The following is a 26,460-nucleotide window of genomic DNA, read 5'->3' on the forward strand; positions in this document are numbered from 1 at the left end:
CAGCCTTGCCGCGGTTTGCTCTCCCGTTCCACGAACCACCCAGCAAACCGCAGGCAAGGAGACCTGCTTGTTCGGGGAATGCGAGAGCAAAGCAGGGAAGGAGAGCAGCCTTGCCGCGGTTTGCTCTCCCGTTCCACGAACCACCCAGCAAACCGCAGGCAAGGAGACCTGCTTGTTCGGGGAATGCGAGAGCAAAGCAGGGAAGGAGAGCAGCCTCGCCGCGGTTTGCTCTCCGGTTCCCCGAACCAACCAGCAAACCGCAGGCAAGGAGACCTGCTTGTTCGGGGAATGCGAGAGCAAAGCAGGGAAGGAGAGCAGCCTCGCCGCGGTTTGCTCTCCCGTTCCACGAACCACCCAGCAAACCGCAGGCAAGGAGACCTGCTTGTTCGGGGAATGCGAGAGCAAAGCAGGGAAGGAGAGCAGCCTCGCCGCGGTTTGCTCTCCGGTTCCCCGAACCAACCAGCAAACCGCAGGCAAGGAGACCTGCTTGTTCGGGGAATGCGAGAGCAAAGCAGGGAAGGAGAGCAGCCTCGCCGCGGTTTGCTCTCCCGTTCCACGAACCACCCAGCAAACCGCAGGCAAGGAGACCTGCTTGTTCGGGGAACGCGAGAGCAAAGCAGGGAAGGACAGTAGCTTGATTACCAGTACAATCTACTACAGGGATTACTAGCCATTATTAACTTCCCATTTTCTCCGGACAAGGTCTGTGTGCTTCCCTGACCTGCGTCTGAGCAGAACTCTCTGTCCTCAGCCACAAGCAATAAGTATTAAAGGAATCCTAAGGTGACCTTGTGGTAAAGTAAAATGTTCAAGGTTCGGTAACAGGCACAGGTCAGTGAGGAGAAAGACTGTATGAATGGTTGTGTGAAATGTGTCTCATGATTCTTTTATCACTCTTTCCAAACCCCACCCCCCCACACACAGCTGCACATTTCTCCAGCCTCCCTCTCGCTTCTCATCCACGTGGGGGGGGTATCATAAGAAGATTGAGGAAAAGGAGGACGCGTGAGGACATGTTCACCGAAATTATGGCAGTGACCCGTACAGAGAGAGCTCAGCAGGGAGACTGGAAGCAATTGGTCGCAAAGTACAGGGAGGCTGCCAGTCAACGCGAAGACAGGAGGGACGCCAAAAATGATGTCAGGTGGCAGGAAGATCAGCGCTGGCGAGCAGCAACTCTGGATCTTCTTCGTGATCAGACTGACATCCTCCATGATATGCTGCAAGAGCTCCGTGGTTTCAGAATGCCCCTACAGCCCGTGTATAACCTCCCTCAGTACTCACCCTGTCCCACACCTTCCAGAACCAGGCGTGTAAGAACGCGTGGGGGAAGGCTCTCTACACCAGCCCCCTCCACTGCTGCGGACACTCCAACCAGAAGGCTTTCATTAGATTGAAAAGCCCTTTGTGTCCTGTTTTTTCCCTCCTCTAATGATCCAAACTTCTCCCATGGCACCTTTGCCTATTTTTACTCTCAGGTCATGCTATTAAGGAAGTGTGACTGTAGTTTGGTAATGAACTGAAGCAAGCAGCTTTGGAAAGCTGCACGGAAGCTAGTTATCAGCATCAGGATTTGACAATTGGGGATATGGGTAATAAAGGGAAAACAAAGAAAGCAGCCATACCGTACCCTGGTCCATGAGAATTCTTGTTCTGTCTACTGTGATGCACTTTCTTCTTTCAAACCTCCCTCCCCCTTCCTCCAAACCTCCCTCGCTCCGTCCCCCATAGAACGCTGAGTTATGAAATTTCAAGCACAGTATTGTAACAACAAGCTTGATGCTTGATTGATGAAAGGATCTGATTTTAAATAAAGAACACAATTCTTGTAACACATAGTAGTAACTTTATTTTCAATAAAAAAGCAGTTAAGGAAGGTTGCAGGTCCTGTGCCTAGCAGCAGACGGAAGCAGCTAATGGTGGAGGTAGGTAATAATTGGGAAATACAGAATTATATGTTTTCCAATGGACAGCTCTCGCAAGTAACCTAAGCAAGCAATTGAGGAATGCTGCAGGCAAAGTATCTTGCAGCAGCAACAGCGCATAGCCGGGGAGGGCAGCAATCAATTGAAAGGAAAATCAGCATTCAAACTGTACCCTGGCCCATGAGGAAGCTACTTTTCAGTGCTTCTCTGATGCGCACAGCATCCTGGTGAGATCTTCTAATTGCCCTGGTGTCCGGCTGCGCATAATCAGCGGCCAGGTGGTTTACCTCAGTCTCCCACCCCGCTATAAAGGCCTCCCCCTTGCTCTCACAGAGATTGTGGAGCACACAGCAAGCAGCAATGACAAAGGGGATATTGGTTTGGCTAAGATCTGAGCGAGTGAGAAGCGTTCGCCATCTCGCCTTAAGCCTGCCAAATGCACATTCTACCACCATTCTGCACTTGCTCAGCCTGTAATTAAACAACTCCTGAGCACTGTCAAGGCTGCCTGTGTATGGCTTCATTAGCCAGGGCATCAAGGGGTAGGCTGGGTCCCCAAGGATAACTATAGGCATTTGGACATCTCCAACTGTTATTCTCTGATCAGGGAAGTAGGTCCCTTGCTGCAGCCGTTTAAACAGTGTAGTGCTCCTGAAGACACGTGCGTCGTGAACCCTTCCTGGCCATCCCACGTGGATGTTGGTGAAACGTCCCTTGTGATCCACCAGGGCTTGCAGAACCATCGAAAAGTACCCCTTGCGGTTAATGTACTGGGCACCCTGGTGTTCCGGTGCCAAAATAGGGATGTGGGTTCCATCTATGGCCCCCCCACAGTTAGGGAATCCCATTGCAGCAAAGCCATCCACAATGGCCTGCACGTTTCCCAGAGTCACAACCTTTCGAAGCAGCAGCTTAATGATTGCTTTGGATACTTCCAGCACAGCAGCCCCCACAGTAGATTTGCCCACTCCAAATTGATTCCCGACTGACCGGTAGCTGTCTGGCGTTGCAAGCTTCCATATGGCTATTGCCACTCGCTTTTCCACTGTGAGGGCTGGTCTCATCCTGGTGTTATGCCGCTTCAGGACAGGAGAAAGCGAGTCACAAAGTTCAAAGAAAGTGCTCTTACGCATGCGAAAGTTCCGCAGCCACTGCGAATCGTCCCACACCTGCAGGACTATGCGGTCCCACCAGTCAGTGCTTGTTTCCCGTGCCCAAAAGTGGCGCGGAACGGGTAGAACCTCACCCATAACCGTCAGGAGCTCCAACGTGCAGGGGCCCGGGGTGTCAGAAAACTCGTTCTCCAGTTCGTCATCGCTGTCGTCCCCGCATTCAAGCATTCTCTCTTGCACTTCTGCATCATGGGTCAGCAGTGATAGAACGAGAATGCGTGAATTATTTACAGCATTCGCGATCAAGGACAAGAGCAGACCTGGATCCATGCTTGCTGCAAAATGGCGTTTCCCTCACTGCAGCCAGTAAAAACAGCGCGAACTGACTGTGTGCCGTTTACAGGAAGGGGGGGGGGGGGCTGTACCCAGAACCACCCAGGACGGGGACTTTGATCCCATCATGCACTGGGCTAGTAACCCATAATTCCAAAGGGCAGGGACCCGTGCAGGAACTGTGGGATAGGTACCCAGAGTGCAACGCTCAGGGAAAACATGGACGCCAGGGAACATGGACGCTCAACATCGATGTAAGTAGCTCTAGTGTGGACGCGCAAAATCGATTTTATAAAGCCTGCTTTATAAAATCGATTTTAATAACATCGATTTTACCCTGTAGTGTGGACGTGGGCTTTGAGGCTGCTCAGCTCACATTAAGCTCTGAACTGCGCAACTGCCCCTTCTATCTATGAAGGATGAACCACCTCCCAGAATTCAAACACCCTAAATGTGGAATAAATTTATATCTGTATGTCTAGCCATTTCTGCTCTTTCCTTATATAATGGCCCATACCAAAAGCCCACGACTAGAGTTAGTCAAAACATTTTCACTGGAAAAATTGGGTTTGGTCAAAAAACTAAATTTCACACATACACACACACTTCATTTACAAACAAAATACACAAGTTCATAAAAATTCCCCCAAATCATGAATTTTTTTGCCAAAAACCTGACTTTTTTTTTTTTACTATAAAACCGGAAAATTTTGGTTTTCAGTTTGTTTTTAAACAAAAAATTGGAAATGATTTGTTTTTGTCTAAAATTTTCCAAAAACATTTTCTTTAATATGTTTTAGAGGGGAAAAGCATTTCATGACCAGCTCTATCCATAACCACATACCTACACACATTCTGGGTAAGTTAAAATCTTATGCCATGGGTACATTAGCAAGCGTACAGCTGTACCGATGCAGCTGCACCGCTGTAAGATCTCTTGTGTAGCCGCTCTATGCCGGTGGGAGAGAGCTCACCCACTGATATAATGAAACCACCTCTACCAGCAGCGGTAGCTATAGTGGCAGGAGAAACTCTCCCACCAACATAGCACGGTCCACACTGGCACTTCTGTCAGCGTAACTTGTGTCGCTCAGGCTTTTGGTGTATTTTTACAACCCTGAGCAGCATAAGTTACACCGACAAAAGTGATAGTGTAGACATGGCCTCAATCTGACTCTTGTGGCCTTCGTTACTCTTTACTAGGAATGAAATAAAATGTTGGAATGTTACACAGTATTATGGTATAAAGGCAAGAGGAAATAATTTCATCTTGTGAAGAGATGGATTCTCCGAATCTATTATTTCACACTAAAAGAATCACCCAGCAGGACTTCTGTCCTCAGACATCACAGACCTGACTCATACACTACTATGGCACTATTGATGAAAATCACTCTGTGCTCCCATTTTCATCTATGACACACATTTGAACCAGTACGAAATTCCTTATAAGGCAATCATATTGGCTTTGCTTTGAACAAATGCTAGTCTATTTGGACTTAATTAAAAAAAAACCCTGCAGATTTGTGATGGAGAAGGGGATTGCACAGGCTTTTAAGTGATTTGGAATTTGAAAGCAGATGTTCCGAGCAGGAAGTCTAACTGCAGTTTCTCATGAAATGAGTCAGTTTTTCATTATAAAAGATTCTCTTGGGTTTTAATGTTTTGACAATAATACAAACAATTAAGACATTTCAATGGGTTTCACAGAGTTATAGGACATCCGGAGGTGGAGCCTTGGCTTTTCCAGGACTGTAAATATGCTTATAAGCCTTCAGAACGTGTCTTTTCGCTTCTCGAGAAAGTAGAGTCTTGATTCTGCCTGTCTTCCACTCGTGTCAATTAGTGTCTTACTCCATGAATAGTCCCACTGAACTCATTCAGGACTAGTCACAGAGTAAGACACTGCTCAGTGTGATCAAAGGTAACAGAATATCAGACAAGGATGCATTTCCTTGTAGACCTCAGCTATACATGCATTGGCAACTGCAGATAAGCCAGGCCAAACAACACAAACACACACTTTATGAAGTTGCTTTATGCCAATCATATTGCACTGGGCATAGAGTACTGTTGTAACAATCACTAACTATGATTAAGGCTTGTAAGCACTATGATAATACACATAAATAATAAACTGATTTGGGGTCTTATTTATTAAATGCATGTTTTAAAATGGAGTGAAATATAACACTATCAACAATTTGGTTGGGATTTTTTATTCAAAATCTTATTTTTATTTTGTAGAAATTATAGAATAGTTATATTCAGGCATGAGGTGGGGTTAGGTTTGGTAGTGGTTGATCATTTTATGTAGAAAATGAGGGTCTAAAATTGAAGTACATTTCTGGCTTATGTTTTTGAGGTTAACAACATAGTTAGTGAGGTTGCTGGCCAGCATATGCAGAAGTATTTGTTCAGTATGATATTTACAAAAAACTCTGGCACACTTTGGGTCACGCTTTTAAGAGGAAATCCAATAAGCGTAGTGAATGAGCACATTGTACTGCATACCCAAAAATCTAATAGTGGCAAATATTTCCTCTTGAACTTCCATTATATACAGTGGTATTCTCAAGGGTTACTTGGTGTTGTGCATCCAAATATGATATCCAGAAAAGGATAGTAGCTGTACCACAGAGATTTCCTTTAGATCACTTGGTGTAGTTTTCCCCCAAAAAACCATAAGGATTCCAGTATGACTCCTGAATGAAGTTGTATGTGTACACACAAAGATATGGGATCTCTGCTAAATGACCAAATCCGTTAGGTCTGGTCACCAAGTGGTGAGACAGAACCTGAACAGGAATTAGAAAAGCAGGAAACGCCTCTTGAAGGTGACTACTTTTTAAATGTGAGCAAACTTTTCTGTAATTGTATTTTAATAATTCCTCACTCGCTGTGCTAGTAATTTACAAAAATAAATGGTGACCCAACCTCAGACAAGAGCTATAGAAGAGAAAAGGAAATCTGGATCTGAAATGTGGCATTGTTCCATACAAATGAAATATATGAATGAATTAGAGCCAAATGAAACATCCTAAACCAGTATATGGAAATTAGAAAAACATTTATTTATTGGGATTTTCCTATGAATTGGAAACCAATACAAAAAGAAGGAAATACCCTAAAAATATACTGCCAGTTTCTGATTTCAATTGCACCTGTGTGAATCAAAAGTAATTCCACTGACTTCAGTGCAGTAATTCCCAATTTATACCACATTGCTAACTATTATTATTTATTTAGATTTAAGTTACAACAATAATGAATTACAAAACAAAAATGAACTTAACTGTGTGATTACTCCTGGAGAGTTATTTCAAAATACTTTCTGTTTTTTAATTTTTTTGGGTAAGGGATTTTTTTCAAGGCAAGTATTCACTGAATATTATAGCAAGGGTACCATAGTCTTGGTAATATTTAATATTAAGAATGGCAAGTTGATAAATATATTCTCTTTCCATATAACAAATTTTATTATTCATATCTTTCTAAAGTGTGATTTGGTACTTTCACCAGGAAAATTTAAACCTGAAAAAATATGCTTAATAGATTTAACTTACTTAAATCTTAATGGATTTAACTTACACCTACTTCATGGATTTAACTTTTGGTGATCACATTTTACTGTTGGATTCCTGATCATTTTATCATCTTAGTCATATGAAGCAGCTTGGTGCTACTTCTTTTATTATAAAACTCAGTTTAAGATTCCAGCACAACACATGTCTGTGAGAACCATGAAAGGCTGCCTGGAAAAAGATGAATGTGTTTCAAAAATCCAGATATAGGAAAGCAGAACTTGGGTCTTAGGAAGTACTGAGGCAGAACTCCCATTTACTTCAAAGTTAACAGGAAGTTTCATCCTTATTTTCTTGGACAAACTGTACAAAGACCAGAAATGTATCCACCTCTATTTATTAGCCTCTTTTTTTAATAACTGAAAAAAACAAAGCATTGTAATGGTCTAGCCAGGATTCAGTCTGGGTTTAAATTCTATGATGATACTAAACTTATTTAGTTCAGCAAAAGAAGATTGTTTGGTCTGTATTCTGGTTCTATGTGTCACGATCTATTTCTATTTTAGAATTTATCGGTATAATCTGAAATAAGCTTTTGAAAGCATTATGAAAGTAATTAAACTCTATTCAGATTTTATACCAGGAATTAAACCTATCCATTCTTCCCTGCTTCACAATACCTTTAGTTCTCAGGTGAACTAATCAAACGATGAAGAGGTATTGCCAAATTGACATCAGCTAACCAAACATGATTCATTCTATTCCAATATTGTTTCATCATTTTCTAATGATGCCTCAATAATTAGAGTCCCAACCAATATGTAATAGTCATGATTTTAATCATGGCTTTGATTTCTCTCCTTCTTTCCATTGATAAATACCCTTTATGTTCCAATCTCTGCCTCCTGGGATGCTTTTCATTGCTCAATTTTAAGCTAGTTGAACCTGGGCTGGGCCCAGTTTAGCGTTAAAATTTGGTTTAAACTTTGTGTGCTTGTACAGCATCTCAGATTCTCTAGGACGAAATAGGGGCTTTAATTACAGATACAGATGTTAGTATTGCATATTACTAGGGCAGCCAGGCACTTCCCATTATAAGATCCTGTTTTCAGTTGCTTATAACTTTACCAAACTTTAACCATTCAGGTTGAAAATTTACATGCCTGGTGTCTGCCTGTCAGTTATGATTATTGTACACCCATTTCTGAGAACTTGGCTTGGGAGGACTATATTATAGGGTCCAGCTTAAAAAATTCTGGAGACCTTTTCTTTGAAAAGCTCTAGCACCCCCATGCTTTTTGAAGCAGGGACTTGACATCTGACAGGGTGGCCTTTGTGTCAGGAATGTTCCTTTTGCTGTCGCTGTGAAAATCTGCCCAAATTTAGTTGGGGCTGAAAAACTGCCATTTGTTCATGTTCAGCAGAAACTTCTTACACTTTAGCATCAAAAATTTTTCCTGAAGATTCCACCTGCTCTGGGCCTGCTTCACCCTGGGGGTAAACAGGACTTCCCCACAATTGCAACTCTGGGCTGCTGCAGGCCTTGCCAAGTCCGGACACCTGAAATCAGAGCAGGGAGCCTGTCTCTCCATTGTTCTCCACAACCCTCTGCTGACACCCAGGCAGCATGGAGGAGGAAGCCACCTGATTCAAATGTTGTGGGGACAGACCTGCTGACGGACTGGTGGTAGTAGATTGGGACAAGGAGACTGGGAGCAGCGGGAGGGACACTGGAACTGCAGGCTGGCAGGGGTATGGAGAGGGAAACTGGGAGTTGGTGTAAATAGACTGGTTATGAAGGAGACTGGTACTGGGAGGCAGGGAGAGAAAAATGAATGGAACTGGAATTTAAAGCAGAGGTTGTACTTGTGGACAGGGCCGTCCTTAGGATTTATGGTGCCCTAGGCGAGATTATTAAACTGGTGCCCCTGTGCCTGATCTGCTCTTAGCAACAGAAATATAAGCTTACAGTATTGGAAAACATGCCAATTCACGTTATTAAAACCAGTTTAACATAATAAAGCACACTGTAATGCTGATGGACTAGCACTAAAGAAGCAGCACTATAGAAAAAATTCTGATATGACAGAATGATGCAAATAATATAATTTTTTTAATTTATCAAAATTTTATTGGAAATTTATATGAAGAGGTATTGAAACAAAGATCAGTTTTTAATTAAAAGCAATCTTTCTGGCTTTTTTGGCTGCAAAATCAGGAATAATGTCATCGTATGACAAAGACAAAGTCGTGTCTTGTTCGATTGCAAGAATAGCAAGACCAGTTAGGCATTCCTGACTCATTGTAGAGCGGAGATAGTTTTTAATGAGCTTTAGTTTTGAGAAACTCCGTTCTCCTGATGCTACTGTTACAGGAATTGTCAGTAGAATACGAGTGGCAATGTACACATTAGGATATATGTCAACAAGTTTGCGGGTATGAATAAACTGTACAATGTCCATCACCGATTTTGCATGTGGAATATTGATGACAGTGTACTCAATTCTTCGTACAGTTCAAATCCATTTAAATCAGAACTATCACCGTGCTTCAGGAGGCTCTCTAGGTTCTTGCACTTTGTCATTGGTTGTTCTTGTTTTCCTATTTCGTTGAATTTAGTTATGTCATACAAAAGTCCAATCCTGCTCAGGCCACTGCCAGCTGAGTAAATGAAACCCCAAACCGGCAGGGGGCTAAGCGGGGCTGGTGGCTGGAACCACAGACAAGGATCTCAGGCCCTGCTCAGCCCGCTGCTGGTCTGGGGTTCTGACCACCAACTCCTGCCAGCCAGGATCCTGGCCGCCAACCCCCCTCAGCCCACTACCAGCCTGGGATTCCGCTCACCCAGGCTGGCAGGAGGCAGAGTGGGGCTGGCGGCTGAGCTCCTGACTGGCAAGGGGCCGGCAGCTGGAACCCCGGAGTAGCAGTAGGCTGAGTGCTGCTGGCACCCGAGACTGGCAGCAGACTGAGCCACTCAACCCCCCACCGGCCCTGCTCAGCCCACCACCAGCCCACTCAGCCCGCTGCCGGCTGAGTGAATGGAACCCCAGGCTGACAGCAGATTGAGTGGTTCAGCTGGCCTGCTCAGCCCGCTGACAGCCTGGGGTTCCTTGGGGGTCCCCAGGCCAGCAGCAGGTGCTGAGTGGGGCCGATGGCTGGTATCCCAGCTGGCAATAGGGCAGCAGCTGGAACCCCAGAGCAGTGATGGGCTGAGCCGCTCTGCCTGCCGCTACATACCATCAAAAATCAGCTCACCTGCCACCTTTGACACGTGTGCCATAGGTTGCCGACCCCTGCTTTATACACTAGTAAGGAGATGAGCATATTACAGTTGTTGGAGGGCTCTTATCAGGAGTAACAGGCTATAGGAAAGTCAGTCAACATTTTTTGTTTCTCTGATGAAAACTGGCCCACTCCCTGCCTCAAACCAAACCTGTCACTAATAATTGTCAACAACTTAATTTTCTGTTTTTGGCTAAGATATTGATTTTTTAAAAAAAAAATATTGAAATTGGATTCAGGATTGTTAGCAAGAATTTTTGGCAAACAAAGTTGTTAAATGACAATCTAAATGGCAACACAGTACTGTTTTCATGCTTGGCTCACCCCCCAGCCTGCTGGTCCAACAGCTGCAGTAGAGGAGGAGATAGGTGGAAAACTGCAGGACCCCAAAATCCACCTCCTGGGGTGCAGAGTGGCAACAGCAGCAGCAAACCCTCAGGTCCAATCACACGCCAATGGGCACCACCACCAGCCTTATGGACCATGGTGAAGTTAGCACAGCATCTGATCTCAGGGACAGGTCACCCATGGAGCCACAGCAGCTCATCCTGCCCTGTGCAGCTCCCCCCGGATGAGATGGATTGCTGGCAGCTGCCAGCCCGGGGGAGAGGCGCTCCCCATCTAGGGTGATAGATCCAGATGTCCTGATTTTATAGGGCCACTCCCGATATTTATATAGGCACCAATTACCCCCACCTAGAGTGACCAGACAGCAAGTGTGAAAAATCAGGACAGGGGTGGGGATGGGGGGTAAAAGGAGCCTATATAAGAAAAAGACCCCAGAATTGGGACTGGCCCTATAAAAGAGGGATATCTGCTCACCCTACCCCAATCCCCTATCCTGATTTTTCACACATCTGGCTAACCTCAACTCAGCCCTGTGTGACATTCCAATCCTGGCTCACTGCCGAGGAAGTGAGTTACTTTAACTTTCATTCTTCAGCAGGCAGCCAGCCAGCCTCCTCCCCGCACCTATCCCCCAGCACCTCACCCAACCCAGCCCTGATGGAGGGGAGGGAGGAGAGAGAGAGGGGTGCTCCTGGGGAGGAGGGAGAAAGGAGGGGGTGCTCCGTGGAGCTGGGGGGGGGGAAGAATGGATGTTATGGGGGACAACAAAGGATACTGGTTCCAGAGCCACAGAGTCTGCCTCGCCTGACCTCAGCCGGGGGGAAAGAGTCACACTCACAGGTGAGCTCCTTCCCCAAACCCCTACTCCCTCCCCTTCCCAGAGACCCCAGCAGCCAATCCCCTCCCTCAGACTGTGCAGCATTCTGCTCTTTCTAGGACACAGCAGCCCTGCTCTTACATGCTCCACTGCTTCCCGTCTGTCTGGGCTCCCGGCAGAGTGGTGCCCCCAGGCAGAGTGGTGCCCTACGCGGCTGCCTATTCTGCCTATGGCTAAGGACGGCCCTGCTTGTGGACATGAAAGTAACTATAACCTGTGTGTATCCATATTAACCACAAACCAAAAATACAGGGTCTGATTCTCTCTTCACTTATACCAATGTAAATAAAGGTAACTCCACTGAAGTCAATGATACTACACAGGCCCTTTGTGTCACAGTCCAATTTCTCCTACAGATTTTTACTCCTGAGTGAATTCTGCATCACTGCGCATGAGCAGAATTTATATCCCCCACAGATTTCTTTGCTTCCTCACAGAAAAATGACTTTCTAATGGGGAAGCAAAGGGTAGCCACAAGAATAGTCATGTGCCCCTACCCAGCAGTCAGCAGGGAGGTAAATCAATGTGGGGCAGGAGGTGGGACTGGAGAAGACTTGGTTGGTGGCTCCTACCCTGCAACGGGCTCAGCTGCTAGTCCAGCCTGGGCTGGGCAGGATGGGATTTCCTCTTCCCCTGCATAGCATCTGGGGCTGTGTCAGATCCACCCCAAGATTTCTCCCCTGGCTGTAGGAAGCTCTGCAAACTCCACCCCCCCCCACCCCCAGCTTCCTGCACCTATCACTCCTTAGCTGCAGGAAGAGGGATTCCTGTACAGGGAGCTGCTCCCCCATCCACCCAACCCCATGCATCCAGATGCCCTAATACCTAGTCCCTCCTGCTGAGCCTCACCCACCTGCATTCAGACCCCCCCCCAATGAGCCCCACTCCCACTACACCTGGACCACCCCAACAAGCTACCCGCTCCTGGATCCCCAACCTGAGTCCCACTCCCCCAGCATCTGGACCCCTCACTGAGCCCCCCACACCCAAACCCCCCTGGCGAGCTCAAGCTCTCCCACATACCCAGACCCTCCCACTGAGCCTCACCCACTTGCATTCAGAACCCCCCTGATGAACCCCACTCCCACTGTACCTGAACCACCCCAATGAGCCACCCACACCCAGATCCCCACCCCACCCCACCAAGCCCCAACCACCATCACCTGGACCCCCCTGCAGAGTCCCATTACCATTGCATCCAGAATCCCCCAACAAGCCTCTGTGCATCCACATCCCCACCCTGCACACCTAGATCCTCCACTGAGCCGCCTGCACCCAGATTGCCTGACACAGAGTCCTCTCAACCTACACCTGGATCCCTCCACACTTAGATCCTGCATTGCTGAGCCTGCCTGCCCCACACCTGGTGCACCAGGCATGGAGGGGCAAGGCCCTGGGGTATTTCTGAGGCAGGCCTGCTCCTTGCACTCTGTCAGGGTCCAGTCTCACTGCTGAGTCCTTGTCTGGCAGGTGGGGTGGGGAGCTGAACAGTAATCTGCCACTCATCACCTAACAAAAGACTAAAGGACCCATCTGTGAGTCTCTCATTTGTTTCAGCCTGACTTTTCTTCTCAGCCCCTCTCTCCTTTTCTCTCATATACCGAAACAAGTGTAGCTGCACCTCTGCACAGCAATCTCAGTGGGTTAATTTAAAATGTATATTTTTATTTATGACCGTGCTCAGTGCCCTGCATTAGGTGTCCTCTACTCCCTCAGGTAGATTTTTCTTCATCTCTTTGTTTATACAGGGGTTAATAAGCATGTCCCATTGTTGTACCCTAGGTGCTTCCGTGGTAAGAAGTATACGTCTGTGCCCAGCTGGCTTACAATAATGTTAGACTTTGGCAATTAAAGTCTATTACAGTAACTCCTCACTTAACGTGTCCCAGTTAATGTTGTTACGTTGCTGATCTATTAGGGAACAAGCTCATTTAAAGTTGTGCAGTGCTCCCTTATAACATTGTTTGGGAGCTGCCTGCTTTGTCCACTGCTTGCAGGATTCTCTGGAAGAGTAGCCCCTCCTTGTGGGGATTAGAACTGGGGGGGCCGGCAGCACTCCTAGAAGGCCAGACAACCAAGCATCCAGGGAGCCCCAGGTGGAAGAGGGTAGGGGCCACAGAGCACCTGGGAACCCAGAAGGCGGGGAATAGCCTGAGCAGGGGGAACCACTGGGCAAAGACCCCTAACCTAAGAGACAGAAGAGCGCCTAGAGGTCCTTATAGGTGTTACACATGTGGGAAATTGGGACACCTAGCGGTGCAATGTCCCAATATTGAGGAGCCCATGCAGTGTAACCTGGGGGACTGGGCAGACCCCTGCATCCTAATCAACCTTGTGGGGGTCACAGTCACCCCACATCAATATAAAAAGCCAGTGAAACTCAATGGAGTAGAGACCATGAGAAGCGCGGGACCCACCAATACAAGCTCGGAGCTTTGTCAGATATTATTAATCATTCTATTGCATCAATGCTAAAGTAAACATCATCATTCTATTGCATCAATTTACAGTAAATGATGACAGATTTCTCAGATCAAATCATCTTCCCTTTTTGTAGTATTGTTTCAACAAAAACAAATTCAAAGAAAACAACTAGAAGTAAGTTGCTTCAATAGGTGAAGAAATACTAGATAAGATCATAGATAGATCTGTGAATGAAGATTTCATGGATAGTGAAAACAGTACACGGTCACAGGACAGTGTAGTGATTCAAAATTCACCAAACAATGGAAATCTGATAAAATGGACTTTTTTAAAATCTTCAGAAACTATTTTTCATAAACAATCCAACCCACATAACAGATCTTTTTGATAAAGAAAAGTATATGCAGAGATTACAGAGTGGTCCTACTCTAAAATGTAACTGCATAAAACTGGCACTGTCTTACCCAACAGGGTCCTGATCCAAAGCCCATTAAAATCTATGGTGGGCTTAGGATCAGGCCCCAGATCAACTTCTTAGGTGTATTCAGAGCCGTAAGTGCTTATTCTGTGATAAAAGTAAGTTTTACTGATTTTTTTTGTCCTGTTAGCTGTGCGGAGCCACACAGCTGAGAGAGTGAGCTGGATTCTATTTCATCTTGTGCATTAACAACAAAATTCGTTACTAATGTCCAGTTACTAACAGCAGTTCAAACCCAGTAAAGATAATGGGACTGCATACATGTAACTGAAGGTCTAATTTGTGACAGCACTCCCGGAGTCCAGGAGCGCCATGGTCTCTACCCCATTGAGTTTCACCGGCTTTGTATATTGATGTGGAGTGACTGCGACCCTCAGAAGGTTGATTAGGGTGCATGGGTCTGCTCAGTCCCCCAGATTACATTGCATGGGCTCCTCAATATTGGGACATCGTGCCACTAGGTGTCCAAATTCCCCACACTCGTAACACCTACAAGGACCTCTAGAAGCTCTTCTGTGTCAGATGTTATCTGTGTCTTGGGTTGGGGTATTTGCCACGTGATTTTCCCTGCTCAGGCTTTCCCCTACTTCTGGGTTCCCAGCTGCTCTATGGCCCAAACCCTCTTCCACCTGGGGCTCCCCGGATGCTTGACTGTCTGACCTTCCGAGGTCAGGGCAGGGTACTCGTTTCAGGGGGCGGTGGGGGGGGAAAGCTTCTCTGGGTAGTCGGGACCAGGGCCGGCTCCAAGGTTTTTGCCGCTCCAACCAGGGGAGGGGAAGCCGCGATTGCGATCAGCGGCAATACAGCGGTAGCTCCACCGCACTGCTTTCTTCTTCGGCGGCAGGTCCTTCCCTCCGAGAGTGATTGAGGGCCCCCCTCCCAAATTGCTGCCGAAGAGCCCGACGTGCTGCCCCTTTCCTTTGGCTGCCCCAAGCACCAGCTTGCTCAGCTGGTGCCTGGAGCCGGCCCTGGTCGGGACAGCTCTCAGGCCGCTATCTGTCTCTCCACCAATGTGATCATACCATCATAGGTGGAGGGGTTGTTTTGGCCCACCCATGCATGAAGATCCAGCGGCAGTCCCCTCATATAGCGGTCTATGATCAAAGTTTCTAAAATTTCCTCCGGGTTGCATGCCTTGGGTCGTAACCATTTCCGCGCAAGGTGGATGAGGTCGAACAATTGGTACTTTGGAGGCTTGTCCTACTGGTACCTCCACTCATGGTGTCTCTGGGCCTATACTGCAGTCCTTACCCCGATCGCACCAGGATCTCCGCCTTCAGCTGGGGGTAGTAAATGGCTGCTTCAGTAGCCATGTTGTGACAAGCTTTCTGGGCTTCTCCACATAAGGAGGAAGTGAGGATGCTGGCCCACTGGTCCTGGTGCCACACCTCTCTCAAGGTGGTCCTCTCAAAGGAGAGAAGATACATCTCTATGTCACCATCTGCCGTCATCTTCGGTAGACAACTGGCAGCCCTCCATACTCGTGACCCTTCAGATCCTTGGTTTTTGGCAGTGAGGGCTTTCAGCTGATCCACCAACTCCCACAAGAGGGCTCAATCCTGGGAGGCCTGCCCTATCAATAATTGGTTAGTTTCTTGTTGTAGCTGCATGGATTCCTGTTGTGCAATCGCATGGACTCGGGTGGCCTCCTACTGGGCTGCAGTGGCTTGCATCAGTGGTTTTATTATGTCTTCCATTGTGGTGAGGACACCCAAACCCAGTGCACTTTAAAAAAAAAAACAAAAAAAAAACAACAACCTCTCCCCTTCTTCCACCATGCAGTGAACAATAAGTCAAAGATCCCACTCTTAACACCAGTTGTGACAAAGCTCCGAGCCTGTAGTGGTGGGTCCCGTGCTTCCAGGAAGATTCAGTGGCCTCAGAAGCTCACTAAGGTCCCAGTGTGACCTCCCTGCCTTAGCCTAGCAGCAAGAGCCACAGCCTACACCAAGCTACTTTCATCACAGGCCAGTGTGGGAGGTGGGAAGGGGGATGCCCCACGGTCTCTGCTGCTCCTTTGGGCCTAGCAGGTGTTGTTCAGACCCCTGCCTGGATCAAGGTCTGCTTCCCCTCTCAAGGGGATCTCTGTAGAGCATGGGGTGGGGGGAGACACAGGCCCACCCTTTACTCAGGTTCTGGCCCAGGGACCCTAATGGTAGCAGCTGTTGGCAGTTTTCCCTTCACCACCAGAGCTGCTTTGACTCCCTGGGCCACGTCCCTGCAGCCTCTTGTTCTACCTTCTCCCTTACCTCGGGCCTCCTCAACACTTCTTCTCCACCAACTCTTTCTCTATCTTCACCCTTCTTCAGGCTTTAGCAATCACTTCCAATCACCTTCCCCTAGAACTCACAGGAAGGAGAGCTTTTAAGCAGTATAAATGGGACCTTGATTGGTTCCAGCTGTCTCTATTAGCCTAACAGCCTTAACTGATCCTTAGGCAGGTTAAATGGTGTCAGATGTCTTGACAGGCCTGGGAATAGGGACCTGCTCATCCTGAGACTCATATATTTGCCTTCCATTACTCTTTTATAGCCTTCTGGTCTGAGTCCGTCACAAATTATAAATTAAATAAGTAATTTCCCAGGAATGAACTCATTGAAAGGGTCCATTGCACATAGTGGGAACAAATTCTGGTTTAACTGTGAATATAGTGGAGTTACATCAGGGACAAATGTCTAATTAAATATTTTTAAACAAGTTTATACTAGAAGGAAATGCAATTTACTATACCGATATATATGTCAATCTACAGTCTGTGAACCTGACAAAGCACACTTGATTATGAATGAAACCGGATTACATAATCCCTTAGAAAGTAAACTGTAATGAGCCCTCTTCAGTTCCTGCTGTGCAATGTGCAACTAGAACTCAGCTCCAGGTGTAAATTAGACACTTACGAGGATTCAGAGTGTGAGTGGTTTTCATCAGTGTCACTTCTATAAAATAAACTAAGTGTATCTATCCATGAGTGGCCAGGGTTTGTGAAATATGCACCCAAAGCATAAACTATTTAGGGAATATTCCAAAGTGCAGGGGAGCTCCCCCTACTCTCCTTAGGTTGGAGGAGCAGTGCTCTCTCAAAGCTTCTCCTTCTTCCTTGGCTGGTGGAGTGAGAGCTGCCTACGTCTGAACCAACTATTGCCTTGAAGCCAGGTGAGAACAGCAAGAATAGTGGCATTTATTGGAACCGTGACGGGGATAAAAAGGAATTTATAAAACCAAAGACCACATGGGTACCATTGGTTTCTACAGCAGACAGCTGGCATCCTGATGGGCATTTTAGTATAACACGCTGGCTTAATGTGTGTGATCACATCTCACTTTAGTGACTGGGCCAAATGCCTACAACAAACTACTACCTCCTAACAGCTAGAGAATTTTTCCATTAGCTCAACTGGTAGAGGCTTTTGTTTTCTGCACAGAAGGTCCCATTTCAATCCCTGCTTATCAGTGTGGTATCTAGATGTATGTATGTGGCCGTGGTCTGTTACTACAGCTGTCTGTTGTGGGTCATTGAGCGTGCTGACTAACTCACTACAAAAACAAAACAAAAAACCCACAGCCACCCAGTATGGACTATATTGTACAAATAAACATACAGTGTATAATATTGTTGTTTTGCACACAATGTTTTTTAAAATTTGACAAACATTTGTTTTCTCCGAGGAATATGACAAGTCAGCAATACTAGTTCTGGGATGTGAGTGTTTTGGAAGATAAACCCATAAAATGACTTCATTTACAATGAAAATACTTCATTTTATGCAGTATCAAAATGATCTGCCAATTTTTCATACAGATATTGTCTCATTAGATCAGGTTTTCCGTACTCCTCTGTCTAGTCAAATTACATTTCCAGGATTGTTGTACTTGTTCACCTCAAAGCTTTCAACAGTAGAATCTGCCTCACTTATCCGCTATTGTTCTGCAGAACATTCATTTCCTGAGAAAAACCAAAAGTCAAATGTATCCTAAAATGGATCTCAAACCTGCAGCTCAGTTATGACAGGTCATTGCTCAAAGCTTTTGTGTCATGTGATGGCTGTTGCCTGCAGACCAGAATATTGGATGAACACAAAAGGCTTGTGATCACTCTAAGCCAGTGGTTCTCAACCGATTTATTGTTGTGGAACTCATATGCAGTCCACAAAGTATTAGCTGGGCCTCGGGTTGAGAACCACCGTGTTCCCCACTTAACTCCCCCCACAAACTGCTATGCTCAGCACTTTCTGCCCAGAGATCCCTCCACAGAGCAGGCCAGGAGCGGAGAGATGGGTGGGAGGCAGGGACCCCAACCCCCAACCTTGCTACACCGGAACCTCAACCCCAGAAGTGTGGGGCGAGGGGACAACCAGCACCCTGACACCGGACCCCGCCATGGGTGCCGGGGGGCAGTTGACTGCCTGGACCTGAGCCACATTGTGCAACAGGGGGAATAGGCAGCAGCCGGCCGCCCAGACACCAAGTCCTGCCTGGGGGGCAGCCAGGACCCCAACCCTGGGAGCCCACTGGGTGGCAGGGGAGCCTGGGCTGCGGCTGTGTGCTAATTGGGCCACTTGTGGCCCGCAGATTGAGAACCGCTGCCCTAAGCAGGTGCTTGTGCTGGCCCAGTCCAGTCTCTGAGACTCTTTCTATTGACTTTAATTATCTAACTTTCATAAGTGCTCTATCCAATATCACTTTGTGTTTCAGAGTTTCTGGCAGTCCGTCCAACTTAGACTTTAGTTTTTCCCCCATAGCCTTTGGCATCAAACTATGAGTTTCTAAGGTATTCTATGGCACTCATTAGTCAAGTTGCATATCAAGCCTTTATAATTTATCCATAAACCAGGCAGTAAATCCAGTGTGAGAATGCCATGGCACCCTGACCTGGCCCCACATTCGGAGGTATACTTTTATATTTATTAAAGGCTTCAGTTTTCTCAATGAGTCTAAGTAAGAGCCACAAAAGATTGTGATACTTTATTATTTGAATGGAATCATAGTCACAATCATAATCACAAGGGATTCTGGTGTAAGGGTTTTCAATTATCCTGAATGAGAGTTACGTGTTCAGGAAACTGTTTAATTACCATCTAGAAAATTTAATTAATTTTAAGGCCCAAAGGGACAGTATGATAATCTAGTCTGACCTCCTAAATAACACAAGCCAAAAACCTCACCTAGTAATTTCTCCCTCAAGCTTATTACTTCTGTTTGAGTTATATTGTATCTCTTACACAGATACCTAGTCTTGAATTTCCAACTGCAAATGATAGAAAATCTACCATGTTACTAGGTAAAGTGTTCCTTCAATGGTTAATTACCCTCACTGTTAAAAGTGTGCACCTCATTTCTACTCTAAATTTGTCTAGCTAAAGCTTCCAGCCATTGGATCTTATTATGCCAGTTTCTACTAGATTAAAAGAACTGTGATCAGAATCTCTTCCCTATATAAGGTCTTGTAAACTATGATCAACTCATTTCTTAATTTTCTCTTTGATAAACTACATAGAAGGAGCTTTTTAAGTTTCTCACAAAAGAGCATGTTTTCCAGGCCTCAATCTCATTTCTGAAACTAAGAAAGATTAGAAAAAGTTAAACTCTTGATTTTTTATCTTGTTTCAAAGAGACAGTTTGTATGGTGACTAAGCAACAATAGGACAATTGTGAGTAATTTAAGAAAGAAGATTCCAAGAGAGAGAACTGGAAAAGATCATCAGTTTCCTGACCCTATATGAGTCAAAATTAGTTTCACTTGTCTAGCCATAAAGAAGAGTAAAGGGTACAACTAGCTACAGATCAGGGATGGCCAAACTGACTGACCCTCCAAGCTGCATACAACAACCTTCAGAAGTTTGAGAGCCGGGGCGCACCTGCCAGGGCTCAGAGCTTCAACCCTGCAGGATGTGCATGCCGGGGCTCGGGGCTTCAGCCCTGCTCCTGCTGACACCCCGAGCCCTGTCAGGCATGCCCTGTGGGACTGAAGCCTCAAGACACCCCCTCCCTGGTGGGCAGAAGCCACTACACCACCACCTTGCTGCAAAGCAGAGGTCCCAAGTACCCCCCCCCAACATCTGGTAGATGGAGAATGGGAGGAGTGTGAGGGGCTCTGTAAGCCACGCTTTAGCTGTAAAAGATCTGCATGCAACTCACAAGCCACAGTTTGGCCACTCCTGCTATAGTGTGTGTGGCTCTGTTCTTTTTCCTTTTGTTGTTCACTTCGTGGGAGTGATGAGCATTGTTTATCCTGTAATCTGTAACCCTAACTGTGGGGTTTCTGCTTTAGATTTGATGTTCAACTGAATCTAATGTTATCTGCATTTAGAATAGTCCCTTTTATGTCTCTAAACAAATATTCTCATGTTGTAGAATGTTTGTCAATAACTATAAACATTAAATAATAATAAAAACATTTAGAGTTTCATTAGCCAAAACATATAGATCTCAACGTACTTTACATATATAAATGAACCAATCCTCAGAACAACTCTGTCAAATATATAGACTTTATTTAGATTGCAAACTCCTGTGAACTGACTGACCTCTTCTGTGTTGTAATACTATCCCCTAAAAAGGGGAAGCAGAGGAAAATTAAGTGACTTATCTCATCATACAGAACTAGTGGGAAAAATGGAAATAAAACACAGATCTGTTTAAAGCCACTGGACCATGATTCCTCAGAAGGCCAACTGAGGCTTGAGGGAGGTGGAAGCTTTTTCCTGGTGCTTTCCCAGAGGTCTGCACATTGTGAAGAGAATGGTCACTGAGCACTACTGAAGACTTGGGGGTGCTCAACTCCCTGCTCCGCCCCAGGCCCTGCCCCCACCTGCCCGCTTCCCTCAAGCCTCCACTCGCATCCTGCCTTCACTCCAGGCCCTGCCCCCACGACTTCTCCCAAGTCCACACCCCACCTCTCCTCTTCCTGTCCCTGCCCTGCCTTTTTCCTGCTTAGTTCCGCTCCCTCCCCTTAGCATGCCCCATCCCAGCTCCTCCCCATCCCTCCCAGAACCTCCTGCGTGTCACAAAACAGCTGATTGCAGCGGGCGGGAGGTGCTGGGAGGGTGGGAGAGAAGTTTATTGGCGGGGCTGCTGATGGGCAGGAGGCGCTGGGGAGGTGGGAGAAGCTGGCTGTCAGTGAGTGCTAAGCACTGTGAGAGGGTCCGACCAGATGGCTACAAGAGAGTGGTCAATAGATACATTAGCTCCAGGTTAAGCAGGTCCCTTTTCCCTGGGTAAGATAACAGGGACTATTCCAGAACACTCAGGAACTTTCTAGAACTAATTAAGGCAGGCAGTCTAATTAGGACACCTGTAGCCAATTGGGAAGTTACTAGAATTAATTAAGGCTAATCCAGACACCTGGTATAAAAAGGCTCTCACTCCAGTTAGTGAGGTGTGTGTAAGGATCTGGGAGTGAGAGGATGTGCTGCTGGAGGACTGAGGAGTACAAACGTTATCAGACACCAGGAGGACGGTTCTGTGGTGAGGACAAAGGAGTTGGGAGGAAGCCATGGGCAAGTAGCCAAGGGAATTGTAGCTGTTGTGTAGCTGTTCCAGAAGGCACTCTAGACAGCTTCAGTCCACAGGGCCCTGGGCTGGAACCTGGGGTAGAGGGCAGGCCTGGGTTCCCCCCAAAACCTCCCAACTCCTGATCCAACACAGGAAGTTCTCTGAGGCTAGCAAAATCAGCCAATAAGCACAGGACCCAACAAGGTAGAGGAGGAACTTTATCACAGCACCCACTAATTTTTTTCCATGGGTGCTCCAGGCCTGGAACATCCATGGAGTCAGTGCCTATGACTGCAAGACCATGCTGCATTATAGCCAGGGAACATTGTGGCAAGTTAGCACCGCAACATGTACTGCTCAAAGGAATCAGAATGACAGTACCCTGTGGCCTTCTGATTGGCTAAACATGCTGTTTAACCCTGGAGGGTAGCCTAGAAAGTTGACTGGGTAAGCATACAGCCTTACCTTATCTCCTGATCCTAGCCCGATTCTGACCCTGAATCATGCCTGGTACTATCTCTGATCTCCAATCTCCAACTCCGGCCTGATTCTCACCCTGATTCCTGCCTCCTGATTGGTGCTATCTCTGATCTCTGACCCTGACTCTTGTTTGCTGAACCTGGCTCTTACAATTCCTCTGACTCCAGCTCAGCGACTACTGTCACTGACGTCCAGATTCCTACCCAGCTGTGACCGCTAAGCCAGGCCACCAACACCCTGGACCCATATAGCAGTAGACCTTGATTTTTAGAGGACCATATCTTTGCAAATTCCCCAAGCAGAGAATTGTGTGTTAGGCTGTGATGGCTTGTCAAGTCACATGTCACACTGCAAAACTGACACACTATTAGTTTTCTGAACTCACCCAACCCAGGAAGGCAAATGATAATGCAGGCAAAAAGTGTGTGTTTCGGAAGATTTCTACTACAGAAAGAAAGAGGAAATGGTTTCACAGCTTCCGGACAATCTGGTCTAGGTGTCATCACCACCTCCGTTTTGACACAATCAAGATATTCACAGTACTAACAATTTTTTTAAGTGTCAGGCTTACTTTTAAAATATAGTGAAAGACATTGAATAATTCATAAATGTGTTTGTCAAGTTGTCAACCTAGCTCTCTAGCTGGATGAAATACATAAATAAAATATATGTGCAATAACTTATTTACAAAATATCAAACTCTTCAAATAAATTATCTGATAAATATAATTTGAACAGCTCTCTGCATCTGCCATGTTTGCCGGCTAAAATAAAACCTGAAAACGTCCCAAGAAGTGAAGTTATCAATACTGTCTTGGCCAGATTTCAACTTTGTTTTTTATATTCCGTCTATACCTTTCAGTTTTGGCATATATTATTCTTCATTTCTGCTCCCCCCCCCCACCAAAAAAAAATATGTATATGCTGTCTGTTGCTGGCACAAAATAGCTGTCACGTTTCAAGTCACTTAAATTTTTCAAAGAAATTATTAAATGTGTGTTCCTCGTTTTTTTGGGTTCCTGTCTGGAGACCCTGAAGTCTGATTTGCAGACGTGTAGAGCACTCACAACTGCAACTGAAGTCAATGAGAGCTGGGCTTTAAACACATAAAGTGCTACATAATGCTAATGACCCTGAAAAACCAGGCCCCAGATGTCTCAAATTTTGCACCCAAAATTAGTGGATACTTTTGTCTTAATCTCTTTGCCTCAGTTCCCCATCTGTAAAATGGGGATAAACCTCTCATTTCACAGGAGTGTTATGAAAATAAATTCATTAATGTTTATGAAGCACTCAGATACTACAGTGATGAGTGCCATACAAAAACCCACGAGGACATTAATAATTCTGTATTCAGAGCAGGGTTGGAATAGTGTGCAATAAATACCTCGAACAATGAGGAGAAAACAAAATATTGAATAGCTGCTCAGTTAGTGAGCACCATCTATCCTATGTGCTGAATGAGGCAGAAGTACAGTGGGGGAGGCGGAGAGGGAAACGTGATTGAGTAACCAAGGACTATATCTTTACATATACATATCCACAAGAAGGCTGAAATAAGGTTGAACAGGCAGACTTCCTTCTGCTTTTCCTAACTTTTGAGTGCTTGACTTTGCAATTAATAGTGGTCTTTAAACATACTTAAATGTAGTTGTGTATGCAGTATAGATAAAGGCTGAAATAGTCAAAGTCACTTAAAGGATTTAGGCACATGAATTTCATTGGGAGTTGAGCAAAGTGAAGGCAGGGGACTGGACTCGATGACCTTTCGAGGTCCTTTCCAGTTCTAGGAGATGGGTATATTTAACTCCCTTAGGTTCCTTAAATCTTAGCCTAATATAATAACAATACATTGCACTTACACAGTGTTTTAAATAGGTTCGTATATTAGGTTTCACAACACCCCTGAATGGTAGAGATATATTATTACCATCAATTTACCCATCAAGGTGGGTAAATTGAGCCCCGGGCGCTTTAGTGACTTGGATAATATCATATAGAATACCATTGGCACAGTCATATATAGGACTCCTGACTCCAGGTGCCAGGCAAGTAAGAACAACTCTGGATAATACCTCAATCTTAATAAAATATCAGAACATGTTTGTGACCCCATGTATTACCCAACACATAGTTCATTTTACAGTAACTTCTCCTGCAGCAAAGGATATCAGCAAGACTTAAAGACTTAGTGCAGAGTCTTTAGAGTTTAAAGAATTTGGGGGTTGCAAGTTCCATAAAATTGATTAATGTGTCAAAAATTCTCACGTATGCACCATACTAAGGCACATAGGACACAAACACAATTACAGTAGGGTGACCAGATGGCAACTGAAAAAACGGGACGGGAGTGGGGACTGCTCATATAAAAATGGGACATCTGGTCACCCTACTGTAATGTCACAGGGAATTGTAACTTTACCCCTCTTCAATGCAAGTGCATATGGGGGTTATAAACGTTTAAGTGCTGTATTTATGTGGCTGAAATGAGATCCTAAACTGAGAGAAGAAGGGAATGCCATCCTCCATGTTAACATAAATATTTTCTCCTTTGTTAAAGTTCTTCCACCATCCATCTTTAAAACATTTTCCATTGTTGTTACATCCTGTTGGCATTGTAGCAGCCATGGTTGCTGTTACCATTCTGTGCTGAAAGATCTGGCCTTCTCTGATAGGAAGGATCCTGTGTAGAAGCAAGAATTCAGCACAGTGCCAGTAAGTGCTAGTGACAGTACTAGTGACAACATGGAACAGTTTTTTAATCAACAGTTTTTTAATCAATTACCTTCAAATTAATATATATAAATATTAACACTAACTGTCTGGTTAGGTTTTGGATTGCAGCTGCTGCTGCTGAATTGTAATAAGAGACAAATTCTGTCTTCAGATTTGCACTGTATAGGTGATTTTTTTTGTGATTCAAATGAGGCACTTAAATCTGTCTCCTTGATCTCCTAGTATCTACTACAGTGATGGGCAGTCTAGAAATACCATTGACCGGTAAGACAGATCTTAATATTTCTTTTCTGTTAAACATTTGCCACGTGACTCAACTGAAAATTATATTCCATGTTACAAAAAGTTTACATTTATTCAACCTACCACAACTCTCCAATCTATTAATAGCCTGCAGTGTTAACAAGTGGATTTTAATTAATCATCAATTGCTTGTCAGTTACAACACTAACCCTTAGACGTTCAAAATGCTATTGCAAAGAAATATTCCAAATGACTACCTACAGTAGCTATTCTGAATTACTAATAGTGTGTGGCTGATGAGAAAGCAAATTCAGAAGGTAATCTTTTAAGGTCAAAAGGATGATAACAGCACTTGATCTCTGCAGAAAAAGTATCTAGAGGAAGAAAGACACCCTCCCCCCCAGACTTATCGTATATTCCAGCTCTTAAAAAAAGGAAGAGCATTACATGAAACAAATTATACTACCTTTTAACCATTGAGAGAGCTGCCAAAAAAAATCTAACAAAACAAAAAACCGCACAGAGAAACCATACCAGGGAATCAAAACTGGAGTAACTCTAAATCACCAGACTAAAAGATGACATTTTGGCCTGGCCCCAGACTGTGGAATTTACATACCAGTACATGACTGTGTTGGGAGTGATGTACGGCGAGCCCAGAACTCTATGCCACTCATTAGAATGGTGCAGCCTGTTCCCCGCAGTCTGATCAGTCCTTTTTGGAGAGAAAGGAGGGGAATGGGCTATGGCCATGCCTTTTCTTCCTGTTCCACAAGCCCCCATGGATGCACTGAAGAATGAACTCCATGTTCCCCTAAATCCAGGGGCTGTACTTTATGAGAGGCCCTAGTGAGGGCCATGCAGTGTGGGAAGGGAGAGAGAGTTGGCATTCTCCCCCTCCCTCCCCGTGGTCATGTAAGGGCCTGTTGCAATCTAAGCTTAAGGCTAGGAATGCACTAAAGGGCAAGGACATCTTTCTGCAGAAATGAGAATCATTAATCAATAAAACACACTTGATTGTCTGAGGGTGCTTTGTGCTGCACGAAGAGCTTTCAATCTCAACTGGTACGTACGCAATAATTACGTTAACACGCACTCTTGAGTATCTCGGTCAGATTATGCATCATGATAAGTATTACATTAAGCAATACTCATCTAACCAGTTTTTGGGGTGATGTCAGTCAGTCTGAATATTTGCTTCATTACA

General features: G+C 45.4%; 1 protein-coding gene across 2 annotated transcripts in view; it reads right to left on the reverse strand.

The window, feature by feature from the left end:
- Positions 1–26,221, reverse strand: part of SLC44A3 (solute carrier family 44 member 3) — a 166,812-nt gene extending 140,591 nt beyond the window's left edge. The window contains exon 1 of one of the 2 annotated variants that reach the window (XM_030573131.1): positions 25,873–26,221. Coding sequence is in view for 1 of the 2 variants with exons in the window: in XM_030573133.1 (XP_030428993.1) it covers positions 25,873–25,930 (58 nt within the window). In the remaining variant the exon portion in view is untranslated. The remainder of the gene's footprint in view (positions 1–25,872) is intronic. The other variant, XM_030573133.1, reaches the window with a different exon arrangement.
- Positions 26,222–26,460: the final 239 nt, after the last annotated feature.

Source organism: Gopherus evgoodei, chromosome 8, assembly GCF_007399415.2.
Source record: "Gopherus evgoodei ecotype Sinaloan lineage chromosome 8, rGopEvg1_v1.p, whole genome shotgun sequence".
Lineage (NCBI taxonomy): Eukaryota > Metazoa > Chordata > Testudines > Testudinidae > Gopherus > Gopherus evgoodei.